The sequence below is a fragment of the Nanorana parkeri genome, unplaced genomic scaffold (genome assembly GCF_000935625.1).
Source record: "Nanorana parkeri isolate BGI_ZX_2015 unplaced genomic scaffold, ASM93562v1 scaffold261, whole genome shotgun sequence".
Classification (NCBI taxonomy): domain Eukaryota; kingdom Metazoa; phylum Chordata; class Amphibia; order Anura; family Dicroglossidae; genus Nanorana; species Nanorana parkeri.
The window spans coordinates 575,942-603,503 of NW_017306529.1; the positions used below are offsets into that span (position 1 = coordinate 575,942).

The following is a 27,562-nucleotide window of genomic DNA, read 5'->3' on the forward strand; positions in this document are numbered from 1 at the left end:
ATCTACATAGGAGTCAAAATAAAATCAATTAAAAACATTATAGTTCATAGTTGCCCCCTTGTAGCATTTTTATTGGATCATTTGATCAATGATGCTTATACATTAGTCCAGCCGTCCACACTAGCTCAATGCCTCTGTTTCCCACCTCAGCACAGTCTGTTATATAACAATGTACCCCCTCCCCAAACCCACACATTCTCCTGTACAGCCCTCTTATCACTCCTCCTCCTATTGCACACTTATCTCTGCCCTCCAAAATTATCATGTGTATGACACTTCGTGCCAATAACCCTTAAAGTGACATTAAACCCTCAGATTTTTTAACATAAAACAATACTGTGATGTGTGCCTTACTGTAATCCATGGTAGTTTCCCTTCTCTTTGCTGCTCTTCCTTTTAAATCTGCATCTGTTCTCATGCTCTGCAGAACTTCTGTTTTGCAGCAGACTGCCTTGTCTCAGGAATGGATACAGGGTGTCTGTGTATAGGTTTGTATAGGCTTGTAACCTGAGCCAGCACTACAGGAAGAGGCCCTGAGCTGAAAAGGGAAGTTCTCCCCAAGCATGAGAAGACATGAGGATTTAAAAGGAAGAGCAGCAAAGAGAAGGGAAACAACCATGGATTACAGTAAGGCACACAATACAGTCTTGGTTTATGTTAAAAAATCTGAGGGTTTAATGTCACTTTAAGCTGCGAGCACTAAAATTAGTGAAATGCTAAGTCAAAATCAAATATAATGGTGCCGTGATGAATAAAAACTACTAATCATTTGAACATACAATGTAATAAATAGGTCACAATCTCTCCAACAGCATTCAGTGAATAATGGATTCATGTGAATGTGTGCTTCAGTGCCAAGAGCACAATCTTTGTAACGATGTTTAATAGGTGGTTCCCACCATTCATTCACAGTCAAGCATGCTTCAAAAAGATGCCTCCACCACGAAAGCCCCTACAGACACTGGTGTATTTTGGTTTTGTGCTGCCCTAGCCAAGACTAAACCCGGGCACCCCCTCATTCTAAGTTTGCCCCACCCCTTTCTGTTTAAGACAGTTTGCGTAACCTGTCAGTTGCTGGATATAGCACGCATGCTGTTTCCAGCTTCTGACAGTTTGTGCTATTAGCAGTGCCGAATACCACCAGCTATAAAGGCCTACAACTCCCAGCAATACGTTATACATCAATGCAGAATAATATAAAGCTACATCCTCTGTGCTCCGGGGTGGCGGCCTGATGTCTCCAGGTTCTTGGGAGGGCTGTGCAGACTCTCAGGTGGCTGTGTGCCATCTCAGGCTGTGTAAGCTCCTCGTTAGGCTGTGCAGGCATTTTTTGCTGCCACCCTGGAAAGTGCTGCCCAAGGCAAGGCAATGCAGATACGCCCCTGCATATAGCCATGCTAGCAACTACATAATATAAAGTGTTACAGCCTCTAAAAAATCTTTGCACCTATTTGCTGAAAATGCTCTGTGCTTCTCTAGCTCTTGTGATATACACAGTGGTTGTGTGTTGTTCTGACTCTACAGAGTGTTATGAGTGTGATTATTTTGTATGTAGTGTAGATACAATTGTGTTTTCTTTTTCAGTGAAAAATGTATTCTACCATTTACCTGTGTGTTGGTTTTATATCTCAGTATCTGTCATTATTCTGAATAACAACTCAGCTTATAGTTCAAAGCCCAATTGTATCTTTATTTTTAAATTTTTCTATAAAGTAAAATATTTGTCTGTCTTTCTATTTTATTAGGCAGGCTGGAGATCAGGACTTCTGCTCTCTGCATGAAAGCAATGGTCTATTTCCATTTTTCCTACCCTTCCCCTCCACAGTCACATCTGCTGTGGTCCTACCAACTACACTCCCACTCCCTGCTTTCCTTGTGCTGACAAGAAACATGCTTATAGTAGGAGAGAGAACCCATCATGATGGATGAACCCATCAGTCTCCTGCTATTGCAATTTGCAATAGCAAATAGCAGTCAGGCTATTACTCCCAGCTGCCTACATTCACCTGTTGGCTGCGGAAGCTAGCCAGCAGGTGAATGGAGCCATGGGGGGAGTTTTCAATGACATCAGCCCTAACCAGTAAACCAATAGGTACTAATACAAATTAGAAGCAAGGCACACTCACTGTGCAATACTACTAAGCAGAAAGCAGCATACATATTGAGCAAATATAGCTTTGTATAGCTTTCCCCATATGCATGCACATTGCTTGACCAAAAAAAAAAGGTCACCACCTGAATTTAGCTAAGCAAATAGGTAAGAGCCTGTCACTGGATAATGATTCAGTGATTAATATGTTTCATATGTTATGTCCCCCAAAAAATTAGGTCAGCTGCTTTCCTGAATATACTAAAGACCAGGTTTTTCCATCAATGGATTTATTTTTCCCTGATGGCATGGGCATATTCCCAGATGACAATGTCGAGTGGTTGAGGGAACATAAGACATAATTTTCACATATGGATTTGCCACCACAGAGTCCAGACCTTAACCTCGTTGAGAATCTTTGGGATGTGCTAAATAACTGTGACATTACATTAGCTTATTGAAACGATGCCACGGCGAACACATGCCATAATCCAAGCTAAATGGGGTCCAAATATTACAGTGTGTGACCTTTTTTTGGCAATACAAGCAAGGTTTAAAAACATTAAAGGAGAACTATGAGGTGAGTGCTTTTCACTCACCTAATAGTTCTAGCCGACGCGTGACAATGAGACTGTCACAGGTTGGCTCAGTAGATCGGGAGGTGAGCGAACACATACCGGCGTTCGCACATCTCTCGATCCTGTCACGGCTCTCTGCCATGACAGGGGAGGGGCTGGATTCCCCCCTCCCCGCTCCGATCCACCAGTGCTGACTGGCGAAATGGACGGGGGAGGGGGCGGGTACAGCTGGCTTTGCCTCTAGATAGGCAGAGCCAGCTGTCAGTCACGCAGCTGGGCGGATACCGGCATAATTGTCAGGATCCGCTTCAGCTGCGGCATCTCAGTATACCACGAGCATCAGCTCGCGGTATACTGCGGCGTCTCAGTATACCGCGAGCTACAGCTCGTGTTATACTGAGCCTAGGGTGACGGGAGGACCCTAGTTTGTGTCCTCCCGTTACCCTAAGGAGAACTATGGGGAAAATCCTTAACCCCATAGTTCTCCTTTAAGCTTCATTATTGAAATTATGTTTGCAATGCTGATCACATTTAGTTAACATCTTAAAGAAATGTCAAGAGAATAATTTCTTTAAAACCTTTAGGGGCAAAAAAAACAGATGTAAGAATGCTTTTAAAACAAAAAATAGGGTGCACAGCCATTATACCTGCTAAGTACTTTCTTCCCTTTGGTTTGTAAATTGTAGTTGGAAGTATTTTACTACAGTGGATGTCACTAATTTATGCTCTCTTCATAAAGCTAGCTCTAATTTCTTAAAGCAGAACTTACATTTTCTCCGCAATTCTCGATGTCTCATGGTCAATAAAACACCAAAATGCAGTTGGCGGTGTGCACAGAATGTAATAGACACTCATACATTATTTGTTAGCCCGAGAACAGCTGCAAGGCTAAGGCTATTAACTCAATCTCTTCATTACCACACTGAATTTTTGGAGTTTGGCTGACTTGCGTGTTGCCTCACTGAGTGCAAGATGAGGGACTGGTACACCTCTGATATTTCTAATACGCTCTGTAAGCCCTTAACAAATTGAATGTGCGAGACGGCTCTCTTTAAAAAAAAAAAAAAAAAATATTTCAGTATTTGCTTTAATAAAATACAGACCAGTATACGTACTTATCATGGTGGGAAGTACCACATGTACCACAAAGTACATGAAATAGCATGACAACTAATTATTTATTGAGGTATAATTTAAGATCTCAACCATTTTTTTAAGAATTTGTGTTTTATCAATTGTTTTTCTACTAAGCAGTAAAGATTCATTCAGGATCTTCATACACATTTTACAGTAACAAGTGGGAGTTTTGAAAACAAACTCCTGCTACTAATATACTATTCTAGTTAAATAACTTTAGTTTATGACACCTTTACACAATTAATGGGACCTGTATCAATCAAAAGTAAAAATCCAGTTAAAGTTTTTTTCTAGTTTTGGACAGATTGTTGAATTGTTTTTATTGCTGTGTCTCCATTAGCGAGCTTTTCCTTTACTTCCGGCCAGAGAGATGTGGGAGGAATAAATGAACAGAACATGAACAGATATCCCTCATTTGACAATTGTCACTGGAAGAGATGTCCCCATTAGAAGATTTACTCCACTATTCCTGTTTTAATGACAACTGTAAGCTTTTGGATTTTTCCTTACTTTCTCTCTCTGACAATTTTCACTGTGACAAATTGTGAGAGTGAATCTCAGGGACAGAAACAGCCAAAAGAGGTTCTAATTCTTCCCTACTCTATCCAAAACCAGAATTGTTTTTAATTATGTGAATATTTACATTGCAAATGGAAATATTTAGAAACGATGACTGATTTTTTTGTGTGTTTGCTTTTAAAAAAACAAAGCAGTTTATTTAAATGGGGATAGGGATAGCAGAGCTATTTATCTGAACCGAGTATGCAGTAAATCAGGCTGATCATTGATTTACCCCACTGGGCAGATGGATCTACTTGTGGACTGTTGATTGGGTCCTTTCAATTCTTTATCAGTCCATAAATATGCCAACAATCTTCAGCACAGTCTGCTTTTTAATACGAAAGGACTCACCATTGGATCCCCTGCACTGCGTTTGCATTGGAGATCAGTTTGAGTTGCGTCTGAGTTCCCTCATAGGTGCTTCTGGCCTTTTCCTGACCTGCTTTTGACCTCTTTCTGACCTGCTTCTCAACAAATGCCAGTGTAAACAAATCCTTATTCATTTATTGTATGGTAATTTGCAGTTACCTACCCAGAAGAATCGAAATTCTGTTGAATAGCCATCAGAGTGGGTTATCAGAATTTTCCTAATAGTGGATTGAATGGGCACAGACACATGGAGGCTGGTTTACTAAAGGTGTTAATCTTCACTCAATACACTGTGTGAATATTCACTTAAAGTGACTCTAAAATTAGGAGTTAAACCTTAAAAATGCATTCAAGTACCCTAACTATTAACTAAAATGCATCTTATTTGTGTATCACTCAGCTGTAGATCCTCAAATCATCTCTGATTTGGTGCTGACACTATCCTTCCTTTTGGAGTGTGGCTACTTTTGTTGCCCATGGTCTCTGCATGTATTGTAAAGTAAGCACCGCTCCAAGCTCACTCCCATGATGGACTACAATCTCACGTTTAGTTTACTAATTTGTATTGAGGTTGTAGTCCATCACAGAAATTAGCTTGGAGCTGTGAGTACTTTACAAAACACTCACAGGGACCAAGGGGAACAAAAGTAGCCACCCTCCAGAAGACAGAACAGTGTCAGAACCAATTTAGTGATGAATTGAGGATCTACTGCTGAGTGATACACAAATAAGATACATTTTCTGTTAATAGTTAAGGTACTTGAATGTTTTTTTAAGATTTGTCTCCTGAGTTTAGTGTCACTTTAAATTATCTAATATGTAAAATAAAATCCTATCTATTTCACATGACTAATTGAAGTTAATATTTACACAATTGATTGTGAAGAGATTTTTAAATTAGGCAAAAAAGTGTTATGAGTCTTAGCAACTGGACTGCATATTACTTCTTTTCTCATTCCACAGAAGTAGGGAATAGTAAAACATTTGTTAAATTACTCATTCAAATTTCTCCATTTTAAAACAAAATCCTACTTTTTGCATTTATGTTTCTCCTGTAACATATGCTACTTTCACATTATTCATAGTTTCCTTTGACTGAGACTGAATGAGTTAACAGTCACAGGTTTCTCAGGTGATCATTAGTTTCAGACCAATGGGCTGTTCATTTTAAAGTATCACATTGCAGCCTCGGGTGTATGGGAGCAAGACATTAGTTGAAAAGTGATGTAATGAGCCTATTTATTCCAGGTAATGTCTTGTAAATCTACTCAAGTGAATCCTGAAGGCAGATCATGTGTAGGTCTTAGCATTCATGAAGACAGAGTGCTTTGTTTCCTTATTAAGACAGCAATTCTGTTACAGGACTAACTTTATTAAAGGACGTTTTCCCATAATCATTTAATAATCCGTGTACCTTTTACAAGGTGAATGTATTATTATATACTGTAGCCACATTACTTTTAATATAGATATAAATGTTCATGTACATGTTTATGCATTTAGTTGCAAAGAATAGTAAACTCATTTTAAATTATTATGTGATAAGCTACAGAAATATACTTTTGCAAAGCCAATGTTTGCAGAAAATTGTTAATAATTCAAAATACGAGGCTAAGAAAATTGATCTACAATATATGGGTATGTGTGTGTGCTTATTTGTGTAAACAAAACCTGTGCCTGCACAAATTATTTTGGTTGCCATATCTGATCGCTTCTTCTGAAAATGCTAGTTGTCTTGCTGTTATGGTGATCCGGTGGCTTCAAGTCTATAGGGTTTATTTAGTAAAGGCAAATAGGCTGTTCTCTTTGCAAGGGAATTTTCACTTATCTTAGTGAATGTGGTAAAAATTAACTTTGCACAGAAGATCCAATCATCTGGAAGGAAAATTTAAAAAAAACCTTTATTTTTGCTTGCTTATGATAGAATGATGGAAGTCAGCAGAGTTTCACCTCAATCACTATGTTAAGGGAAAATTCCCTTTCAAACTGAACAGTCTATTTTCCTTGAGTAAATCAACCCCCTTGAGTCTCTTATCAAGTCTGTTAAGATGCAGCTAGTCCCTCTGACTTGCTGCATCTTTGTCAATGGCAGCCAAGCAACTCACATGATCAGAATAAGCTTAGTAGTGGTAGCCTCCATATTTTCTTCAGTAATGGCCATAGACATGAGTACAGTAGGACACACAGACACAATCTGCACTTTTTAGGTTTTTTCCAGACACTGACATAAACATGCACATTTAGTTGCAGAGCAAGCATTTATATGTTTGAGGAGGAAAAGGGAGGGGGAAACTGCTGTCACACTTCTTTGGTGCTGGTTTGATTTTGTAGGAAGCGTTAGTAACCTGTTTAAAATATCTCACACAGCCGATCGTTGTTTCCTCTGAGATCGGTCAGCCAGTTGTATCTGGAATAGTCTATCAACCGCTATGCGTACCCTTTTAAAAAAAACCCATCTAGGTTCCTTTTATGTGTCTAAAGAAAAAGAGGATCATCTCACCTGGAGACTTCAGCATTGTTTTAAACTGACAGATCACCTTGTGGGAAAGTTAGACTGATTATGAATTATTCACTATATGTCAAGATATATCCTCTTCAACATGTGATAATATTTCTGTAACTTGATTCCAGTTCTGCCAACATTTTTTTCTCACACTGTGATTTTTATAGTAGAAAATTGCTACCTGTCTAAGTCATGCTGGGCTACATCAGCTTTCTTAGACTTCAAGGATAAGTGTGCTTATCCCTTTTAAATGAGGTATAAGTACCTTATTGCTCACCTAAAATGCAGAAATGCCAGCTCTTACAGGATGATCTTTAGGGGACCATTGCACTGGCTGAGAAGCATCCACTGCTGTGGCCAGAAGGGGATGAGTATTAAGGAATATGTATGGGGTGAGGTGAGTGCCTTTCTGCTATTCTCACACGGATCAACCCAATTTCAAGTGAGAGATAACATGCCACAATCTGAAATACATGAGGGCCAAAAAGCATAAACAGTAAGTTTAATGTATTGTGTTTTCAAAAGGTTTGGGGTTTATAAAAGAACAAAAAACTGTATTAGGCAACAATATTATTCCAACCCTATATCTTCCAGATGCTAGTAGTTGTCATTTTACAATATACATTACCATCCCCACTGCAGACACTCTGAGCATTGCTACATAGTTTTGACAAGCAAACCATTCTGACAAGTTAGGCACTTGCTCTGCAAATGTTTAAAATGTATGTATAGCCCATTTCTTTCTTTTTTTTGTTTTTATTTTAGATAGAGTAGGGGTGGATTAGATCCTCCATCATGTTTCTCTTGTTGTCTATGTCCATTCTAGGTAGATTCACCCTCTCCATTTGTCCTGGTGACCATTGTTACCAATACCGCTACAGAGATGGTATGTCCCTCAGGGTCCTAAAAGCCAATACACTGTATTGGATGTCAGGATTTGAGGATTCCTAGACCACTGCAGAGGAGGGGGAAAGACACTCTAGGGACCGGTCTAAGAGCTTGTTGGAGGTTTGGGTGAGTATAACTTTTTTTTTGCCCTAGGCAAAAACAAGCGCTTACCTCTTGCAGTATGGGGTTGTCCCACTGCAAGGGTTAATAAAATGTCTCCCTGGAGCACAAACTGGGCATAATCTGAATTTACTTACTATTTACTAGAATTTTTTGTATCCTAATTGTTTTCTAACTTGTATTACTATCTTGAAATTTCAACCTAGGCCCATCTAAAAAGGCTCTGTTCCCGTCTGTTACAGTCTAAAAGCTACAAAGAGTGCCACATATCATCCATACTTTTAAAAATGAGTAAAGCTGGTACCTAGACCTTTCAAGCTGCCACGGGCATTTGACAAGATTTGGCCAGACCTTGGTAACTTCTGTCTTGTGGATTTCTGACAAGTAGGATAGTCCTCCCAAACCTTTACTTTCAGATGTTTTGTAACCTGTCTGTAGAAGAGCAATGCTTCCCATTTTAAAATGACCTCTAGAGATAAGGTTGTTAAATGTATGCTACTCACTTGAGTCAGGTTTGTGTTATATCCTTGAGTTTTCTTTTACTTATACCTAAACAGGATGTTTTGCTTTTATAACAGTGGTGCCTTATGAACAGCTGTTTTCTTGGTTACATTTTTATATTGTTCTTGCAGGTCATTGCATAATAAAATAACCAAAAATTTAAACGTTGTATTTTTACATTTATGAGAGCTTGGCAGAACAGAGCAGTACCTCCCTGATCTTACTTTAAGTTCTCTTTCAACTGGGCAGGACAATTCACAGGAGAAAAATGGGAGCTTGTCAAAATGAAAAATTAAATGCTGAACATTGTACATCACATCGACCTTTGTCTTAGCCATCGGATGACTGAATGCATTGCTGAAGTTGCCTGTCAATAGCTGGTCACATAAGACCAAGTGTTCCAAAACAATATTGAAATTGATGTTTTAGTTTTACACAACCTTCAAATGCTTTACATTAATAAGTTTCAGAAATTATTAATTACTTTAGAAAAAGTAACATATATATATAAGGCTTAACTGGTATTGGTAGAGGCAAACCATGCATGAAACAGGGATACCCAGAAACAGTCCAAGTCGATTTGTTGTGCACTTTTATTCAGCTAGGCAGCAAACACACACAGTTCAGTGCAGGAGGACTTTGTAGAGCAAGTCCATTGCAGAAAGCAAACAAAATACTTGCTCAACCAACCCACTCAGCCTTTTCACTCATCAGCAGGCTTCCACAGCAGAGAGAGCAAGAGAGAGAGAGAACCACATATATAAAGGGCTGGGAATATTTGAGACTAAACATTATGTCTGGCTACCAGGTAAGATGTAGATCTAGGAATGTAGGCTTTATCCCCCCAATGCTGTACAAAGCCTCTGAGCTCCAGGACCCAGAACAGAACTTCACATCAATCATAAATCCCGGATCTTCTTACCATGTGTATGTGAGAAACTTAGATGACACATACACACCTTTCACAGTCCTACCAGACAATGTCTTACAATATATATTAAATGCATTGTCACATACCGTAGATAGATTAACATCTAAAAGGAGTTTATAGCCGTGGCATATGTTAATTCATCTGTTTTCTTCTTTTAGAGATATCAAACCAGATAACATTCTTCTAGATGAACAAGGTAAGCTAAATAAAAAATATTTATTATTTATGGTAAAATCTTTATTATAACCATAGCAGTATACAGAGTTGTAAAGGCAGTAACATAATCTGGCCTATGGCTCCAACAGACACCCAGACTCATGGAGACTATTTTTTTTTAAATTCATGGCACTAAGAAAGCATTGTTACCATGTCTTAGTTGGAAACGCCTTCCATTCCGTTTTCCTATAATATGTGAAGAATTAATACCTATGGTAATACCAATAATAAATAATTACTTGTAGTTTTAGGGATTGTTCATACCATAAGTGGTGACTGGCATTTTTCAGCAACTGAACAAGGCATTTTACCACTAATGCACATTATTCTCAGCGCATTGCACAGTAAAGCCTACCTAAAACAGAAGGTATTCACAAGTATTCACAAGTTTTATTCCTCATTGCAGGGCAGCGGGCGGAGTCACGAAAATGATTCCTTTGTTTATGGCTTCACTTTATGCACTGATTAGAGTCGAGGGCTTTTTGATTTATGTTTTAGTCCTTTCTGCACAATACCTTGTGTGGTTTTTGGGGCATAAAGGAATAATTAAAATGGCCCCACCTACTGGCTGGAAATCAAAAAATAATTTTCTTATTTTTGCGATATGTGATTGCATGAGACATAGGAATACCTTCTGTTTTAAGAAGGCTTTATTGTGTTTCAAAAGATGTAATGTAGACTGAGGATTACCTAGCTGTCAACATTTCATTTCTGAAACTAAGAGGTGATTTGCTCAGCAAATTACTTTGTAGGCATGACACGGGGAAGCATTGTCAGTCAACTTGTGCAGGGAGTGAGGGGGAGGAGCTGGTAGATATAAGTGGGCTGAAGGACCTCATCATTTAATGACCAATAATCTAGGTTCCTTTAAATAGAAATCACTTTTCCCCAGCCATAAACCTAGTCCACTCTTTATTGATGGTGATAATGATGATGAAATATCACAAAGTTCAAATGTATTTCACATGTGGGGATTATAGTCAAAACCGTAATATTAGTAGCACCATGCACCAACTAATTGGGCTAAGCAAGCAAGTTGCTAGAACCAGCTTTCCATGCCCTCCCACCAAATTTACATAGTATAACCATAGTATAGTACACTAAGCTCTAGCTTCAACTATGGTGGCTGCAGAATTATAAGAATGGCTGTCATTTGAGGTACCACCATGCTGCAGCCCATGGAAATCATTACCTGAGATTTATGGCTTAATATATTAGGAATGTTGGCTGCAGAACAATAATGTGAAAGGTAAGGAACATTGACTAAGTGTAATGATTGCCTTAACTTCTATTTTAATTAATTGTGCAGCATCAGAAGCTGATATATGCATGTGTTCATATGCTTTAGAATACTTGGATTGGTTTTCTAGCTCTTCCTTCTACTTAAATAATACATAAAATATTTACATGGTCAGTTAATCTAAAATCCTTTTAACATGTATACCCATTTCAGTTTGTTGGCTATTACAATCTTTGTTCTTTGAATTTTATTAAACATGTTGAAGAACAAGGACACTTCCACTGTAAAAGAAACTATTACATTTCAGCTTTGCTTTACACTTCTTTAATTCTTGTTTTTGTCTGGGAAAATCATGTCAAGATAAATATTGTTTAGATACCATCAAATGAAATACAGATATCAGCTAGATTTAGTATAAGGGCCAGTTCACACCATCCATTGCGTTCATCTCACAGTTCAGTTAAATGAACGCACTGGACCACTTAATCAAACCCTTCCCACCTTCTGGGGTGGGAGGGGGCTTGGTGATGCTATTCATTTCAATGGCACTGAAGGCATGCCTCATGCCCGCAGTGCAAAGGCTCTTACCAGAATGTGTTGTACCGCAATGCCCGTTGTTCCAGTGCAGTGTGACTGCAAAAAAATGTGCATACACAATTTTTTGCAATCGCACCACACTGGAATGGAGGGCTTTGGGGTACATGTTCCAGTGTGGGCCTCTCCTCTGCAAGAATGCGGAGGTGTTGTATATTACATCACTTCCGCATTCTTGTGTCACTCTCCAGCTTCAGAAGCTGGAAAGAAGTTGATGGAGCAGATCTGTGCTTCATCAGCTTCTTTTGGGGGGTCCTAGGTGACATTAGGGGTCTTGGAGACCCCTGATGTCTCCATAAAGAGGACCTGTCACATATTTTGCTATCACATAGGGGAGTTTAATTAGCCCGGTATGTGATAGCAATAAAGTTTAGTGGGGAAAAAAAGTCCCCCCCCCCAAATTTTTTTAAAGTTACACATAAAAAAGAATAAAAAAACTAAAAAAATTTTTAAAGTCCCCACCCATACATACACGCATGCAAGCATGCGTCGGGGGCGCATACGTGCAGGGGGGGGGTACAGGCAAGGTCAGACACCTGGGGTTAACCATGCAATTGCCACTACAAATCCAGCCAGGCTGTCTACAGCCCTGGCTATCACTAAATGCCTAGTAGCCACATCACAGAAGGTGATGGGCGCTACACTTTGTATGTCAGATTGGGGACAGTGAGACTGCCTATGTGCTGACAGACACCTCCTGTTTGGTGAGACACTTTATGTGGCAACTTTAGTTCCAGTGGGATCTTCTTAGCTCTGAAGTCAGAGATAACCTTTATTAAAAAGAGAACAGTTATGATTGATTCATCCCACATTATTTAGTTTATTTTTAAGTTATAAGTAACAATAAAGCCATATCTATAGTGATATACTAATAAAGTGAGGATCAACTTGTCACTGTGTCGCCTTGAAAAAGGGACATTTTTGCAATAAACAATACTTTCTTTGCATTTGGTGTGTTGGTGACCTATCTTCACATCTCTGAGGATCAACTGCAATTCTCCTACTCCACATGTACAATTCTCACATATGTAGTAAAGGACCCAAGAATAAGAAATATTTCTATTAAAATTTAAGCCAGAGGTAAAAATATATTAAGCCTTCTGTTATATAGCAGGCATTGTAGGTTATCCTTTTTTTTCTCTGCCTCACTACCCTGCCCCAGAATTTGGCAGTAGAGACCTCGCAAATACCCAGAACTTCAAGGTATGGAGGCCATCTTCAGGGGTTTTTGCATGATATGGACAGTTTCTACAGAAGCATACATCAGTCCCACAAACAAATCACATCGGAGGATTTTCAGGAGGCTAGGTGATCAGCTGGGTTGTAAGGTTTTTTTCAACTCACTGTTGTTTTTTGATGGATTACCCAGACTTTCTGTATCGTGGGCGTGGCACACATTCACGCTATACAAACAAGTTCAGGTTTTTCAGGCAGCAGTGGTGCATAAAGGAGGTGGTTAGGCATGCTAATAAGACATGGCACTGGTGAATGACTGCTATGCAGCTGCAGGATTACTTTGCTTTATTGCAGTATATGAGAGGTGTGACATAATATCTGCTGGCCTCTGGAAAGGATTAATGCAAACAAATGGAAAACAGAAAAATAAGGTTTTGATATGACCATGTTGTCTACTTCATTTTGCTCTAGATAAGACAAATCAGCACCTGACAACCCTAAATGTGAAGTTGTGAAAATAGTTTAATATTAATGGGTGTTGATATCATTACTCTTAATACTGGGTGCCAAATGAAGAAATATTCCCTCGGTTCATTGTACAGTAGTTTAAAATATTGACATAGTATATATGTTTTTTCAATCTGTTGCACATTTCTAAGAATGCATTATTAACATACTTATTTCCTGGGTATAAAGGAAAGGTAAATAATGAATGGATGAGATATTAGTATATTGTCTAAACTTTGCTTGACTTTGTGATGTATGCAGCGTGACAGGTGCTTTCTTCAAGTCAATTCTGCAGTAGAAATTGCTCATGCATCTGTCTCCCAGTCAGTGTGTCTCTATTAAATATTCATGCCCACAGATACACAGGACTCTAGTGGGACTGTCTGTCTGAGTGAATTCCACAAAGTTCACACTGAAGTCATCAGACATTCACCATAAAGGAATATGTTAGCAAATCTTATAGTACAATATATCATTAAAATATATAGCAAGCTTCCCTAGCATAGCACTGGGGGTCCCATGAGCCCAGAATGGGTTTCTATTCTCTTTTGTAACATTGACATTTTCACAAATTACAGCTTTCTGGCATGATGTACAGTGTTCCTGAGAGACAGATAAGCCTTTTTTTTTTTAGAGAACACCACTTTCAAAGCATCCAAAGGACAGCTGTACGTCTTTTTTTATAATGTGTGTTCTGAGCTGCAAAATTAACAAATAAAATGAAAAATTAAATAGACATGCAATCCAGCCATACTTTTTTGTCTGTTCATTCATATATTTATTTAAAGAGGTGTTGTAGGAAATTGTACAATAAAATTATTATTATATGCCCTGTCCACAGCGCAGCTCCTTACAGGATTAACCTTTGGGAGGGTCAAAGTGCACCTATGCCCCGACTATAGAATTGATAATTAACAAACAGTAAAAAAAAAAACATAAAACGAGCCATCACTGACCTCTCTAGCTGTATGTAATGTAAAGTAATTCATCCTTATAGCTATACTCCGGGCATGCAGCTAAATACTCTTTCTATTCATCCAGTCCTGAGATTTAAACAGTGCCATTTAGAATGAATGGTATTGCATCACTCCAACATAATGCACGCATTAACGCACACATTAACGCAGAGCAATAGTATGAGCAGGGCCTAAAGCTCACAACAGGGACTTAAAGTCAGGTTTTAGTATTGAGTTTATAACAACTTGCCTGGTATCAGTGGTGTAACAATCACCATTGCGACCCAGGCGGACGCTATGGGGCCCAGGGCACAGTGGGGCCCGGCCAGATGCCGTGTGGGCTGCCTGGGTCGCTATGGGATCCTCTGCTGGTGGCTTTCACTGGTGGCTGAAGACGAACACGCCGCTGTTAATATCACTGACAGTAATCTGTGCAGCAGCGCGTTCCTCTCCACAGAGTCAATGAGAGCCAGCAGCGGCAGTGGAGGAGGAGGCGGGGCCCATGGTCGGCAGCAGGGGAGGAGGCGGGGCCCGGTGACGAAGAAGGAGGCGGGCCCAGCATCGGAGGAGGAGGCGGGGCCCATCAGCGCCGTGGACGAAGAGGAGGCGGACAGGTAAGGAGTGCGACCAGCCCACCTGAGGGTGAAACTGCAGAGCCCACCATAGAGAGCCTATGGTGGGCTCTGCAGGTTCACCCTCAGGTGGAACCTCGAGTGGGCTCTGCAAGGGGTATAACTAGAAATCACTGTTTTGGGTGTAGAGTACCCTACAAGACAAGCTTGTGATCATTTTAAGTCCTGAGGCTCCAATAAAAGCATTTGTCACGTTTCTGCCACAGCCAAGGGCCTCCCTGCCTTGGTCATATCTGGGGGAGTGCTTAATACTTTACAGCTCTCTTGCTTGGTCAATGTTCACATGCATTGATTGGGTGCATTTAGGTTTTCATACATCTGCTCACACTTACCTATCACCAATCTTTTTTGCAAACTAATTTTTACTACAATAGAGAAACCTTATAAAATGCAGTTATTCATAAAGAAAAAACTGACTGCAAGCAGAAAGGGTTAGCAGACTGGAAAAAAGAGTTGAAAGTAATATTTACACATCTAAAGCCAAATTTTTAGTTTTGAACAGAGGAGGGAATCAAGTAAAAGTCTTTTTTGCACTGTGTCTTAATAGGGAAGGTTTTCTCCACTTTATGTCTTAGAAACACAAAAACAAGAAAAGAAACATATCAAAAGTGTGGGCAAATCCCTTCCTAAACACAGAAGCAGGTGTCCCCATTGGAAGATTTTCCCCAATATTACTCTTCCAGTTACAACCATAGATTTTGGGATTCCCGCCTACTTTTATCCCAACGGCACTGGTCACAGCAGGAACACAGTTTGACTTAAAAATCTGAAGGGGATCTAACATTCCATCTAACATTAAGATATATTTTAACTCCCTTTCACCAAAGTACACTTAGGTGGAAGGGATACCATGGGAAAATACACAAACCTACCTTTGGGAACAACAGGAAAAGTGTCCAAAACTGACTTAAACCTGACCTAGGAAAAACTAAAGCTCCCCATACACTTTAAGATTTTTCTAATTCAGCCTACAGGCCGAACAAGATAAATCACTTGATTATTCTATCTACACCAAAGACCTTGGATGGAGGAATCTCCCTTGTCCACTATTGTATTCTGGCTGTATTGGCTGCAGTCACTGTTTGGCTGACAACTTTCCACCCACCTCCCTTGAAAAAAAGTAAATTGAAAGGGCAGCGTTATGTTAAGTAGAATCTGGGAACTGATTCCATTTTCTTTCTTCTTCGGCCACCAAGTGTCTAGTGTGTGTGTGCTTCTCTGCATTGGGGGTAATAGTGTAGGGCCTATGCTTACTATTCATTTCCCTCAGGGGAGAGGAACGTTTCATCTGATACTACCTGACTTTAGCAGCTCTGATGGGATTGCCACAGCAGCTATCTTTAGTAAGGGCACATGCCCCTGGATCTGTTTTTACTTGTGCATAACTACTACAACACGGCAGTAATGGGCTATAAACAAGCTCTTGGGCTGTAAACAAGAGTGCTGGCCACCATTCCTTGCACTCAATATAGACCAAAGAGTAGTGTTCCAAAACCAGAAAACAAAGAAAATTTCACGCAATGAACTTTGCAAAACCCAGTCAGCTCCACCCCAAAAAAATGGCTGGTTGTTTCAGATTGTAAAAAAAAAAAAAAAAAGCCTGAGCTTTTGTTGAGACACGAAATGGCCAAGCAACTCTGATTGCACATCACTTAGATTACTGGTACAGGTCCACATGAATACACCAGTTCTGCATCAGTAAACAAGTGCAGTTCCCTGTGGGTCCCTATAGGACCCTACAAGGTAAAGGAACCACACTAAAACAGGATATCAGGGACAGTGCTCAGGAGACCAGCTGATTCTGCAACCATTCTGATTCTGCAAATGTCCTGCCCAGCTAAATGCTGGGTGTCTAGCTATATGCTGAGGAGCATAAGAATTTTCTGTGCTCCTCAGCACCATCTAGGGGCGCTAGTACTGTTATAATATATATAAAATCAGCCCCATAGTGTCTTAGTGGTCATAGCTGGTGGGTAATGTGTACTGTGCATAGAAAGAGAATAAGATTTCAATTAGTAATTTTATTTGTTTTGAAGGCAACAGCTAAAATCTGATTTGTTGCTATGGAAAAAAAAATCTATTTATATCTCATACTTGTTATAAAACGGTGCCATTGTGTTTTAAAGAACCTTTCCATTTTCTACTTATTTGCATGCATGATTTAAATCTAATTCTTTTCTTTTTGTGTAGGACATGTACATATCACAGACTTCAATATTGCTTCTCTGGTGAATCAAGGTACTAAGAACACAACTGTTGCTGGGACAAAACCTTACATGGGTAGGTGTTCTCCATATATTATGTCTTTGTTCAGATTTTAGAAATATTATACCTCAGAGTGTTTAAGCTCTAACGCAAAATCTATATTTTAAGGCTGTGTATCTGTATCAGATTCATTACTGATGCAAAAGCCATTTCATTATACAGCCATTCCCAGAATGCTATTAAGCTGCTCTAGTACTTATGGCAACATCTTTGTTGCAGGGCCAAAACCGCTTGACAAATCAGCTGAACTGAAGCCAGTGCTGTGCCTTCAAAGATTTGTGTGGTGTCTGTGCTTGGCAAGATCCGAGAGAATAAAGCTGCTGTCTGCAAATGTGCTGTGCCATTAACAATATAGATAATATACTAATGCTTGACTGTGCAAAGAAGCCATTTGCGAGACAAAGGCAAATGATATAATTTATTCGAAGATTACACGGAACAGATTTTATAAAGAAACAGCAAGCAATAATTACAGCATTCTTTGTTTAGTTATTTAAGTTGATGGGAATGTGTTGATTGCTACAAATGATCACTACATGATCGTTGGACAACAAAGGCATAGCAATGGGTGCAAGACCCCTGATGATTGATCACTAACTCATATGCCCTTGAGCATGGGGTGGTGTTTTAAAGGGAAACCCAGAAAAAGTGAGACCTTCTCAAAACACCAGTCGTGTGAATATGGGTATTAGTTTCTCCTGATCAAACTTTGCCCTAGAGGTAGCCAGAGGACAAACTGTTAATTTATTTTCTCTCATGCTTAAGAGCCTGCAGTGCACACTAGATCATTAGACCTGTCTTCACTAAATTGTATTGGGATATCACTCCTTTTTTTTTTTAAATTGAACCTTAAATATATGAAAATAACTTTTTAAATAACCAGTCCACCCAAATGAATTAGGTTATATGTGGAGCCAGGTTGACTGAGTCAGCTCATGGCTTCCTATGCCTCTTGGGTACTCCAACTGTTTTGTTTCCCTGCACAAATCCCTGACTCTGTTCCTGTTCACATTGAGTTTTTGTGTTCTAGCATCTCCTGTTACATTTTCCTTTAATATAGCATTAGTAAAGAATCCAACACATTGAATGGGATCCCCTCAAATTGACTACATCTTGTGTGACCCAGGAACTCAAGTGCAGATAAATCCCTATGACATGAGAAATTGTTAAACATTCTAGCATGTACTAAAAGCAGAATAATCAGTTGCAGGTAAACTGGCTTTTAAAATTGTGATTCTGTGACATCCTAATAAAACTAATCTGTCATTAGCTAATTAATTAAAGGACAGTGTATGATCACCAATGAAAAATATCACTTGCTGGCTTTTTGCATCTGTTCAAGACTCACGATTTGTTATGTAATAATTTACCAAATAAATAATAAACCAAAATTAAGGTGTCATTTCCCCATGGCTAAAGTTCCAAATTATACTCTCCAATTACTGTTATTTTCTGTAATATGAATCTTTATCCAGGAGGTGCAGGTAGGTTTATAATAGCCACAAATGTTTAGCAGCGTTTGGAATTGACAGAAACAAAGCAGCATCTGATCCAGCTTGCTAGCAACCGCATGCAATTGAAATACTAATGTAAGGTCAGTCTGTAAAGGTGCCCATACACCTTACGATCATCAGACGAAACTTTTCGTCCAATGATCGAATAGTCGTACGATTTTCGTACGGCAGCCCCATCCTGCCCCGATGATCGCAAGATTCATTTAGCCGTAATTAACGAAAAGCACCTGGACGAAATCTGGTAATTCATTTGCCTATTTTCGTTAGCGCAAGCGCAGTGTAGATCGTACGAAGTTTGATGGAAACACCAGCAACCTTACGAAAATCGTACGATCTAGCAAAGTTTTCAAACATGCTTGACCGTCAAAAGTCGTACGATTGTACAGTATTGTCGGTCGGACACTGCAATGCACACATACGATTATCGGACGAAAAGTCGATCAAATACGAAAATCGTCCGATAATCGTAAGGTGTATGGGCACCTTAAGGGTAGCAGATTTTCCATAATCACCAACAGCAAGTAAAACCAAACTTTGTTCATATACTGCCATATACAAAGTGTACAGGTTTATTTGCTTTTCACAAAGGTTGTTGTGTAAGGTCGTTATTATCAGTGACCGAGGGACTCCTTTCCATTCCCTGCTATCAAAGTGGAGTATAGGTTATTTGTACAGTTAATGCTACAGTACGGTACCTTATTTTTTATATCAATTAAACAAAATCTTATGACAAGTATATATGCACTCATAGCCACGGTTAACATTTTAAGGAGCAATATGACTTGCATTATACATATTTCTCATTATGTTGTTGTTAATGGCAAACAGTAACACACACTATGAAACTGGTGAGGTCATTAGTGCTGAACAATAAATACTGTGGTTTGGAATGAGCTCTGTAATTTACTCCTGGTTGGGATGCGGTTTCCAACTTATGAATTCAGCTTAAAGCCTATGTCAAGACAAAATTTAAAAAAAAATTGAACATCTCTGCAAAACATGCATATTTCCCATGTTTCATCCCTTTAAACATGCTACAAGTACAGACAAATAACTGTTGATTTGCCAGAAATATAGTGTGCTCGTTCCTTCCTCTTTGATGGGACAACACATTGAGGGGAATTTATCAATAGTGGAGCAGGCAGAATCTGGAGCAGTTGTCCATGGCAACCAATCAGCATCCACCTTTCACTTTCAAACCTTAACTGAACAAACTGGAAAGAGAAGCTGACAGGCAACTGCTCCAGATTTTGTCTGCTTCAGTTTTGATCAATTCCCCTCACTGTATTTTTGGTTTTAAATCTTAAAGCACGTGTTGTCAGCCCTGACTACTTCATTTATGTTGGATTACAAAGAACACAGACCTCTCCTCCTATTTCCCCCTCTTCATCTCCATAACCCCTGCTTGTGCACAGGACATTATCAGCTCACAAGATTTCTGGCAAATTCAGGTATTTTGTATGCTTATAAAACAGATATAAAAAAAACCCACAATGGTATAGTTACCCGACCAACAGTGAGCAAATAAGAGAAATTCATTGTTAGGGTATACAGTATTTACACTTTAAGAATAAGAATGCTGCCACCTATTGGTACTAAATACAAGATGAAGTCTCTGCGTAGTACATCAATAGAAGCATCTGCAGTGGAGGACTCTTTTTTCATTTGTGGCTCTTAGTAACTGCCACCGTTTTGTTTACTCAGTGAAGAAGTGCTGCTGTAAGTGCATTGGTAACAATTTGGAATAAAACATAGAAACCAATAACATTACTGTAGTTACAATCATAAAAATGTATGTGAAAGTGGCTTCTATGACATTATTGATATTTATTCATACTTTCTTTTCACCTTGTATTGGGGTATTAAAGGGACAGCGATGAATCCTTGAATAAAAATAATCTTTTTTTTTTACTAGGAAAGTTCGTTAACGTTAAAGAGTAACTCTTTAACACTTTTGCTGAGAAAAAAAACAAACAATCCCCTCTGGGTGATAAATGTACATTGCAAGGATTTTAACAAACTTTGTTGCAGATTTCTACCTTTTTCTGTTCTGAAGAAAAGCAGTATGTTGCTGCGTGTCCTTTACAAACTGATTCCTGAATGGGTTCATTATAACCAGCTGATGGAATTTCTGTGTTCTAATGAGGAAAGGTGCAGTGTCTGCATCCCTTTAGTAATTAAACACCATTATTATTATTATTATACATGATTTATAAAGCGCCAACAATTACAATACAATTCAAGACAAGATGGTAAGGAGAGCCCTGCCCATGGGGGATTACACACCAACTATCTACAGAACGCCTCCAGGTCGCCATATTGCATTGGATTTTTTGACAGTTTTAAAAAAAACAGAGACCAGTTTTAAATCGACAGGTAATTTTTAATAACATTAACCCCTTCATGACCAATGACGTACAGTGTAGGTCGCTGGCATCCGGGCTGTTTAAACAGACACCCGGCGGCGAAAGCTGTTTAAACTTGTAAAGCCGACTGTCGGCTTTACAGTAGAAGCGATTCTGGTGACTCAGCTGTCGCCAGATCGCTTCTACGGGCCGGTGAAGGGGTCTCCCCCTGCCCTAAACGCCCACCGTGTTTCCTGGGCCCTATTGCCCCTCCTACGGGCCCGGATTGTTTGGTGTAGGTGGGAAGCCGGGGAGGAGATGAACGAACCTCCGTTCGTCGATCCCCTCCCCGTACTATGGGACGGGAACGATGCAGATTGCATCACTTACGGTCCCATAGCTGTCAGTGCTAGGCTCCTGAAGCCCAGCTATAAGCTATTGAAGTGCGATCTGCACTTCAATAGCTTATTTGGAGTTTAAAGGTGACACTGGGGGTCTTTCGGACCGCCAACATCACCTTAAAGAGTACCTGTCACCACCCTCTGCTATCACATGGGTGGCTTGTAAGCCCCCCTATGTCATTGCAATTAAAGTAAAGTAAAAAAAACAAACAGTTTTTAAAATTAACATTAAATAAAATAAATCTAAAAATAATTTTAAAAATGTTTTAATTTAAAAAAAGTCCCCCGCCCCCATGAGCACGCGCGTCTTCGCGTAAACACACGTCGGGTGCGCCTACATATGAAAGCAACAAACGCGCTACACATGTTGGGTATCGCCGCGCACGCCAGAGTGAGAGCAATAATTCTAGGGCTAGTATTTTTGGGTATCTCTAAACTGATGACCTGTGGGGGCTTTTAAATCATCATCTATGGACTTTTTAAGGTACTGAATTTTGTCGCTGTTTCACGGACGCACACAATTTTTAATCTGGGCATGTTGGGTATCTATTTACTCGTTGTAAACTCATTTTTTATATTTTATTTTAAAAAATTGGTATTTTATTGTGTTTTGGGGCATTTAAGTAAATTTTTCACTACATTGTGGGGTTTGATAAGGAGTTTGGGGGTTTTAAGTAATAAGTTGCCATTTTTCCATCTCAAACTAAGTTTCATCCCGTGGTCATCCAGATGGATAGCTTAATGCTTTTAAAATCTTTTACCAATAATTTTTTTAAACATGGAGGACTATTTCAGGAACTCCCTGCTTCCTTAACCACACAGATTTAGCGCATACTGACTGTTAATTCTTCCAATATGTTTGAATATACTAGAAGCATGTGTTTGCCTCTCTGGAGTATTGTGTTGGTCAGAAATACTTATTTGTTAGGTATGAATTAGCTTTAATTGCTTGGTACCTGTTTCAATTGCTTATCATATACTGTTGTAATTTAACAATAGGTGCTAACTATAGTAGACACATCTAAAACTCACTTTTCAGCTCTGTTGAGCGCGTTTGTAAAACTGATGCAACAGTTGACATGATACATAGGAAGGCACAGCAGGATTACGGTATATCCAACAGTACTTTTAGTTTGAAACCTGTACATACATTTCAAGAAAATGTCCTCTCCAATACTTGCAATATGTGTTTGTGTCATGTCAAAATATAGTTTTCTGTATATATTTTATTCTTTGTTACTTGTGTTCCCTTTTTACAGCTCCAGAAATGTTCTACCCAAGAGAACAAATTTGTTATTCTTTTGCTGTTGACTGGTGGTCTTTAGGAGTTACTGCATATGAGCTTCTAAGAGGCAGGGTGAGTTCATCAGACTTTTGTATGATCTGTTATAATGCTTATAGTTTGTTATCATCATTCACTGTATGTTATAATAATTATAGTTTGTTATCATCATTCACTGTATGTTATCAGTATACTGTTACAATCATAATTTAAAGACATGGGACTCATACAAATGTATGACTGTCTTAATCCTTGAGATCATATGGGAAGTCAGGGAAAAAGACTTCACATTGGGGACACAGCAGTAGAAGCCTGACAGTGCTTCAGGCTTTCTGGCCCAGGGCCCACTAAGGGTGCAAGGGAAATCTCCCCCAAAGTAGCAGTACAATCCAAACAGAGGTTCTAAATATTCCACAATCGAATCAATGCCAAAACTATTTTAACTTAAAGTGACATTAAAAGATCCCACCCCCATGCCAGTGTAAGGACTTACCTTAATTGATGCCTCTTGATCCGAACATCTTCTTCTTTCGTGTAGTTTTCAGGATTCCCTCCAGTGCTGGTGCTGGTCTCTGATCCAGCGCTGACTGCTGTGTCTTCTGTGTCCCACGGAGTCTGTGCGGGTGCACACTGCCGGGCTGCATGCATTGATTTACCCTGTGTCTCTCCTCATCTCCTGGCCGAAGATCTGTACTGCGCATGCGCCCGTCCCATGATCCTCTGCGGCCGCTCGAGATTTTTCAGATCTTCGGAGGGGAGCGTGTGGCAGAGACGCAGGTAAGTTTAAACCTTTTTCGTAACAGTAGATATATGCAATAAATCCTGAGGGTTTGAATATCCTTTAATCACTTGTATGAGTAATACAGTACTCTACAATAGTATGAGTAATACAGTACAGTACTTTCTTTTTGGTAACCACTTAGGACTGGTTTTTAGGCTGCAACCTGTTTTAACTGTAATCGGTCCCTGAAGGTGATTGCATTTAGCTAGCTATAAAAGGGGGGAATCTGATAGTTTGGAATCAAATGGAATGACCATTGGATGATTTGTTCTTACTCAGTACGCACATCCATTGTTGAAAATCACATTACTGCCTGCGACAAAGTGCAGTGTCATCTCTGTTGATAACACAAAGATCAAATTAAATTCTGAAAATTTCCAAGAACTTCCATCTTATTCTTTCCAGTTGATCTGAGTCTGAAAGATGGCCAGCTTCTGTATGAGACAGAAGCAGCAATTGGCTGCACCTCTTTATGCATCCTTTCCCTGGCCATAGATCATCAGGAAAAAAAGTTCATGAAAGGTAAACATTTTTATAGCTCCTGACATTACTTTGGCTAGTTTAGGTTAGGCGTTAGCAGGGGCAGGGAGAATAGTTGTACACTTAGACTTTTATTCTGCAATAAATTAATCAAACCTCTAATCAACTCCTCTAGCGTCGTAACAGTCGATTACTTGTGCCCAGAGGGAAGCTTAGCCCTTTTTTCACAGAAAGCCTATAAGTATAATTTGTTTCTTTTATTCATTCATGTTTTCTAGAGACCTTTTCACATACATTCGAGCAGTGCAGCGACAGACATTGTCCACGTGTTCCATACGGCAACGGTTACATATCCACCAGCATGGTCTAAGGAAATGGTTTCAATACTGCACATGGTAAGATCTAATGTATCAATGCAAGGGGTTGTGGAAAGTACATACCTCTTTAAAAGCTTATAGAAATACAAATGCATATGAAAAGCAGTTTTCTTTTTCTTATACTTTTTTTAGTGAGAGACCACCAGGGGACTTGACATAAGTACAATTGAGAATCTTTTCTTAAGACCCATAATATGGCTTACAGAGAAGGTCACCTAGCTTATATTTGTAACTGGACATTCCCCATCACTCTTCTTAAAACATCTCCCTCAGTATATTAGTCGTGTACTTAATTCTCAATACAGTAAATAATTACAGTAAATATTTTTGCATCGAATGATAGCTGTAACCATATGCAATGCCAAGTAATTCATAAGTGGATCTCCACCCTACATGGCCTACTGATTAATGCTTAACTCTGGGTCTAGTGCTCTGCAGGCTTTACACAAAATGTAATTTTGGCTTAAGTACAAAATTACAGTCTCTTACCACACAGCATATTAGTGACAGTTCTTTAGCTCATGTGTGATCGGGTCTGGCGAAAATAGAAGAACTCCTTTTGCTGCAGCCATCCTTACTGTGACTTAATAGGCTGCATACAGCCGCTCTACCAGTCCACCATAGAGTAATGCTCCAGAGACTGCTACCAAACTCTTTTGGTGGCCATTGTTGTGGCCGTTATCCTCAACAAGAAGCCCTAAGCATGTTGTCACCCAATAATAGTTCACAGTTTTTCCCATGGTCAATAAAATATTACCTCTTGTCAACAGATCCTCAAAATGCAAGGAGGATCCCCAACCACCTACTCAGCTATATTTCCATAGTGTCTATATAAACTCAATATGCATTGAAAGAACATCTTTGTGACTTGTTCCATTGCGTTTATTAGGTTTTTATGGTGTTAGAATATGTAATTCTATGGCTATGATTAAACAATTGATTTTATATATGCAAAAGAAACACAGTTAAAACTCTTCCTTTATTTATAGAATTTATGTTGGAAAAAACGTAATTTTTTTTTTACCCTCAATTACATGTTGCCATACAATTACCTCCAAAATAACAGTGCAAATATATTTATTATTTCTACTGGCTATTTTTCTTGTAAGCATTAGAAGATTATAGCGGCTGCCATTGCGTGCATTCACCATCTGTCATCACTGCAGCAGTCATGCTGACCTCCCATTGTTAAGTTTACCACAAATTCCAGTTAATGTTTGCAGCACCTTTTTTCCCCAGTTATTTTCCTTGCGGCTTTATAATGTCTTTTCCCCAGCTGTGTAATTCACATAATCACAAAACAGATTATTTAGGGCAATTACCTGGGGAGCCTGAAACATTTCCTTGTCCCTACTGTCTTTTTCTGTATCAGTCACATCAAAGGCTGAGAATTTATTCTGTCACATTCTGTAAATATTTTTGTTCTAAACAAAGGCAAACAAATAAGCACTGCATTGAAACAGAAGTTTAATTAAATGTACTTTTGAGTAGAAGAGCTCCAGACAAATATGAAAAGGTCCAAGTCTGTATGTGTAATGTTGCAATTATTCTTTATAATAAACTCCTATTATCCTATCTATACCAGCTGAAATTTGCACTCAGTCTGGCTACCAGTGATGTGCATTGTACTTCGAATAGTGAAGAAATGACTGAGTGTGGGTGACTAATCATTATAACTGATTGCACTGAATTTAGGTAGCGTAGAAAAATTTCCTGTAGGTTTGTGCTACTTTAGTAGGCGAAAGTTTAGGCTTCTGAAAAAATATCAGAAAACAGTAGGTTCAGCCTGATGGACAAAGCAGTCATTTATTTTGATGGAACCAGTTCTGTCAGGAGAAAAAAATAAACATTTTATGGGTAACTAGTGACAGCTATAACTTCTTCTTTCCTCTCCTTCTCTCTCCTTCTGGCCTTCTCTTCTTTCCTCTCCTTCCCTCTCCTTCTAATTTCCTGTTCTTTATCTTCTTCCCTCTCCTTCCTCTTCTTCTTCCCTTCCTTCCCTCTCATTCCTCCCACCCTCCTCCTATTTGTCATTCTTCCCCTTCCTGTTTTCCTTATTCTCCTTACTCCTTCCTCCACTCACCTTCCTCTTTCTCATCTTTTACATTCCTGTCCTTTGCATTCTCCTTCCTCTCCTTCTTACCTCTTTCCTCTTGTTCCTCTCCTTCTGTCTCTTTCATTATCTCCACTCCTTCTCCATCATTCTTTCCCTTCCTGTTCTTCCTTCTCCTTCCTCGCTTACATCTCATTCCTTGCTGCTTTCCTAATTTTTTTACTACCATCCATCTTTAAGAGTTTGATAAAATCTGATTTTCTTCTCAGTAAAATAGTCACAAGACAGGGTAAGTGAACAGTTTTGCAATTACCTGCATGGATGGTTCTTGAAATGTGATCTGAACACCTATATAATATTAATAATTAAGGACAGACGTATTTAAAGAAAACATGTACTGAGGCAAATATGATGGCTGCCATTGCTGACCTCTTTCTAAAAATGGTAGCTACCTTGCTGTCAAGCTGATCTAATGGCTTCAGTACCTTGAATCACTTACTAGGGACATGCAGGGCAAAGTCGGGACTCCTGTTTGCTTAAACCCATTGGCTTAGAAAGTATTAAGACCATTTGATCTGGAATAGGTCAGCAAATGCAGCCTCCGTATCTGTTTCCACGCAGGTTTCCTTTAAGAAACAGCAAAGACCAGTTTTACATCTACATATATTTATTCAGTAAGTGGTAAATGTATGTGAACTCATGGATGCGGTAATCTTGAAAAGAAGCTAATTGGACTTCCAGTCGCTAAAATTAGGGGTGTGGTTTAAAGTGTATTTCCACCTTTGCAGCCATGTTTGAGAAACCTCCACTATATGTGTATTATATGTTTTCCCATTCACAGAGTATACCTCTAAATAATCAACATTACATTAATGTACAATGTACTGCCCACGCCATGAGATTGTTAACCCTTTGTGAGGATAGTGCACATATCTAGTTCACATATGATCTACCAGCACAGTACAGACAGGGTTAATTATGGTACATATAACTCCCTAGCCCCTTCCTTAAAGAAGAACTCCAGGAAAAAGGTTTATATATAACGTATAATATACAGTATGTATAT

At 39.2% G+C, this 27,562-nt stretch overlaps 1 protein-coding gene across 1 annotated transcript in view; it reads left to right on the forward strand.

Moving 5' to 3' along the window:
* LOC108787434 (serine/threonine-protein kinase 32A-like) overlaps positions 1 to 27,562 on the forward strand; it is a 110,590-nt gene that overhangs the window by 67,211 nt on the left and 15,817 nt on the right. The window contains exons 6-9 of the mRNA XM_018556988.1: positions 9,836 to 9,873; positions 17,189 to 17,278; positions 22,783 to 22,880; positions 24,345 to 24,461. Coding sequence (XP_018412490.1) covers positions 9,836 to 9,873; positions 17,189 to 17,278; positions 22,783 to 22,880; positions 24,345 to 24,461 — 343 coding nt within the window. The remainder of the gene's footprint in view (positions 1 to 9,835; positions 9,874 to 17,188; positions 17,279 to 22,782; positions 22,881 to 24,344; positions 24,462 to 27,562) is intronic.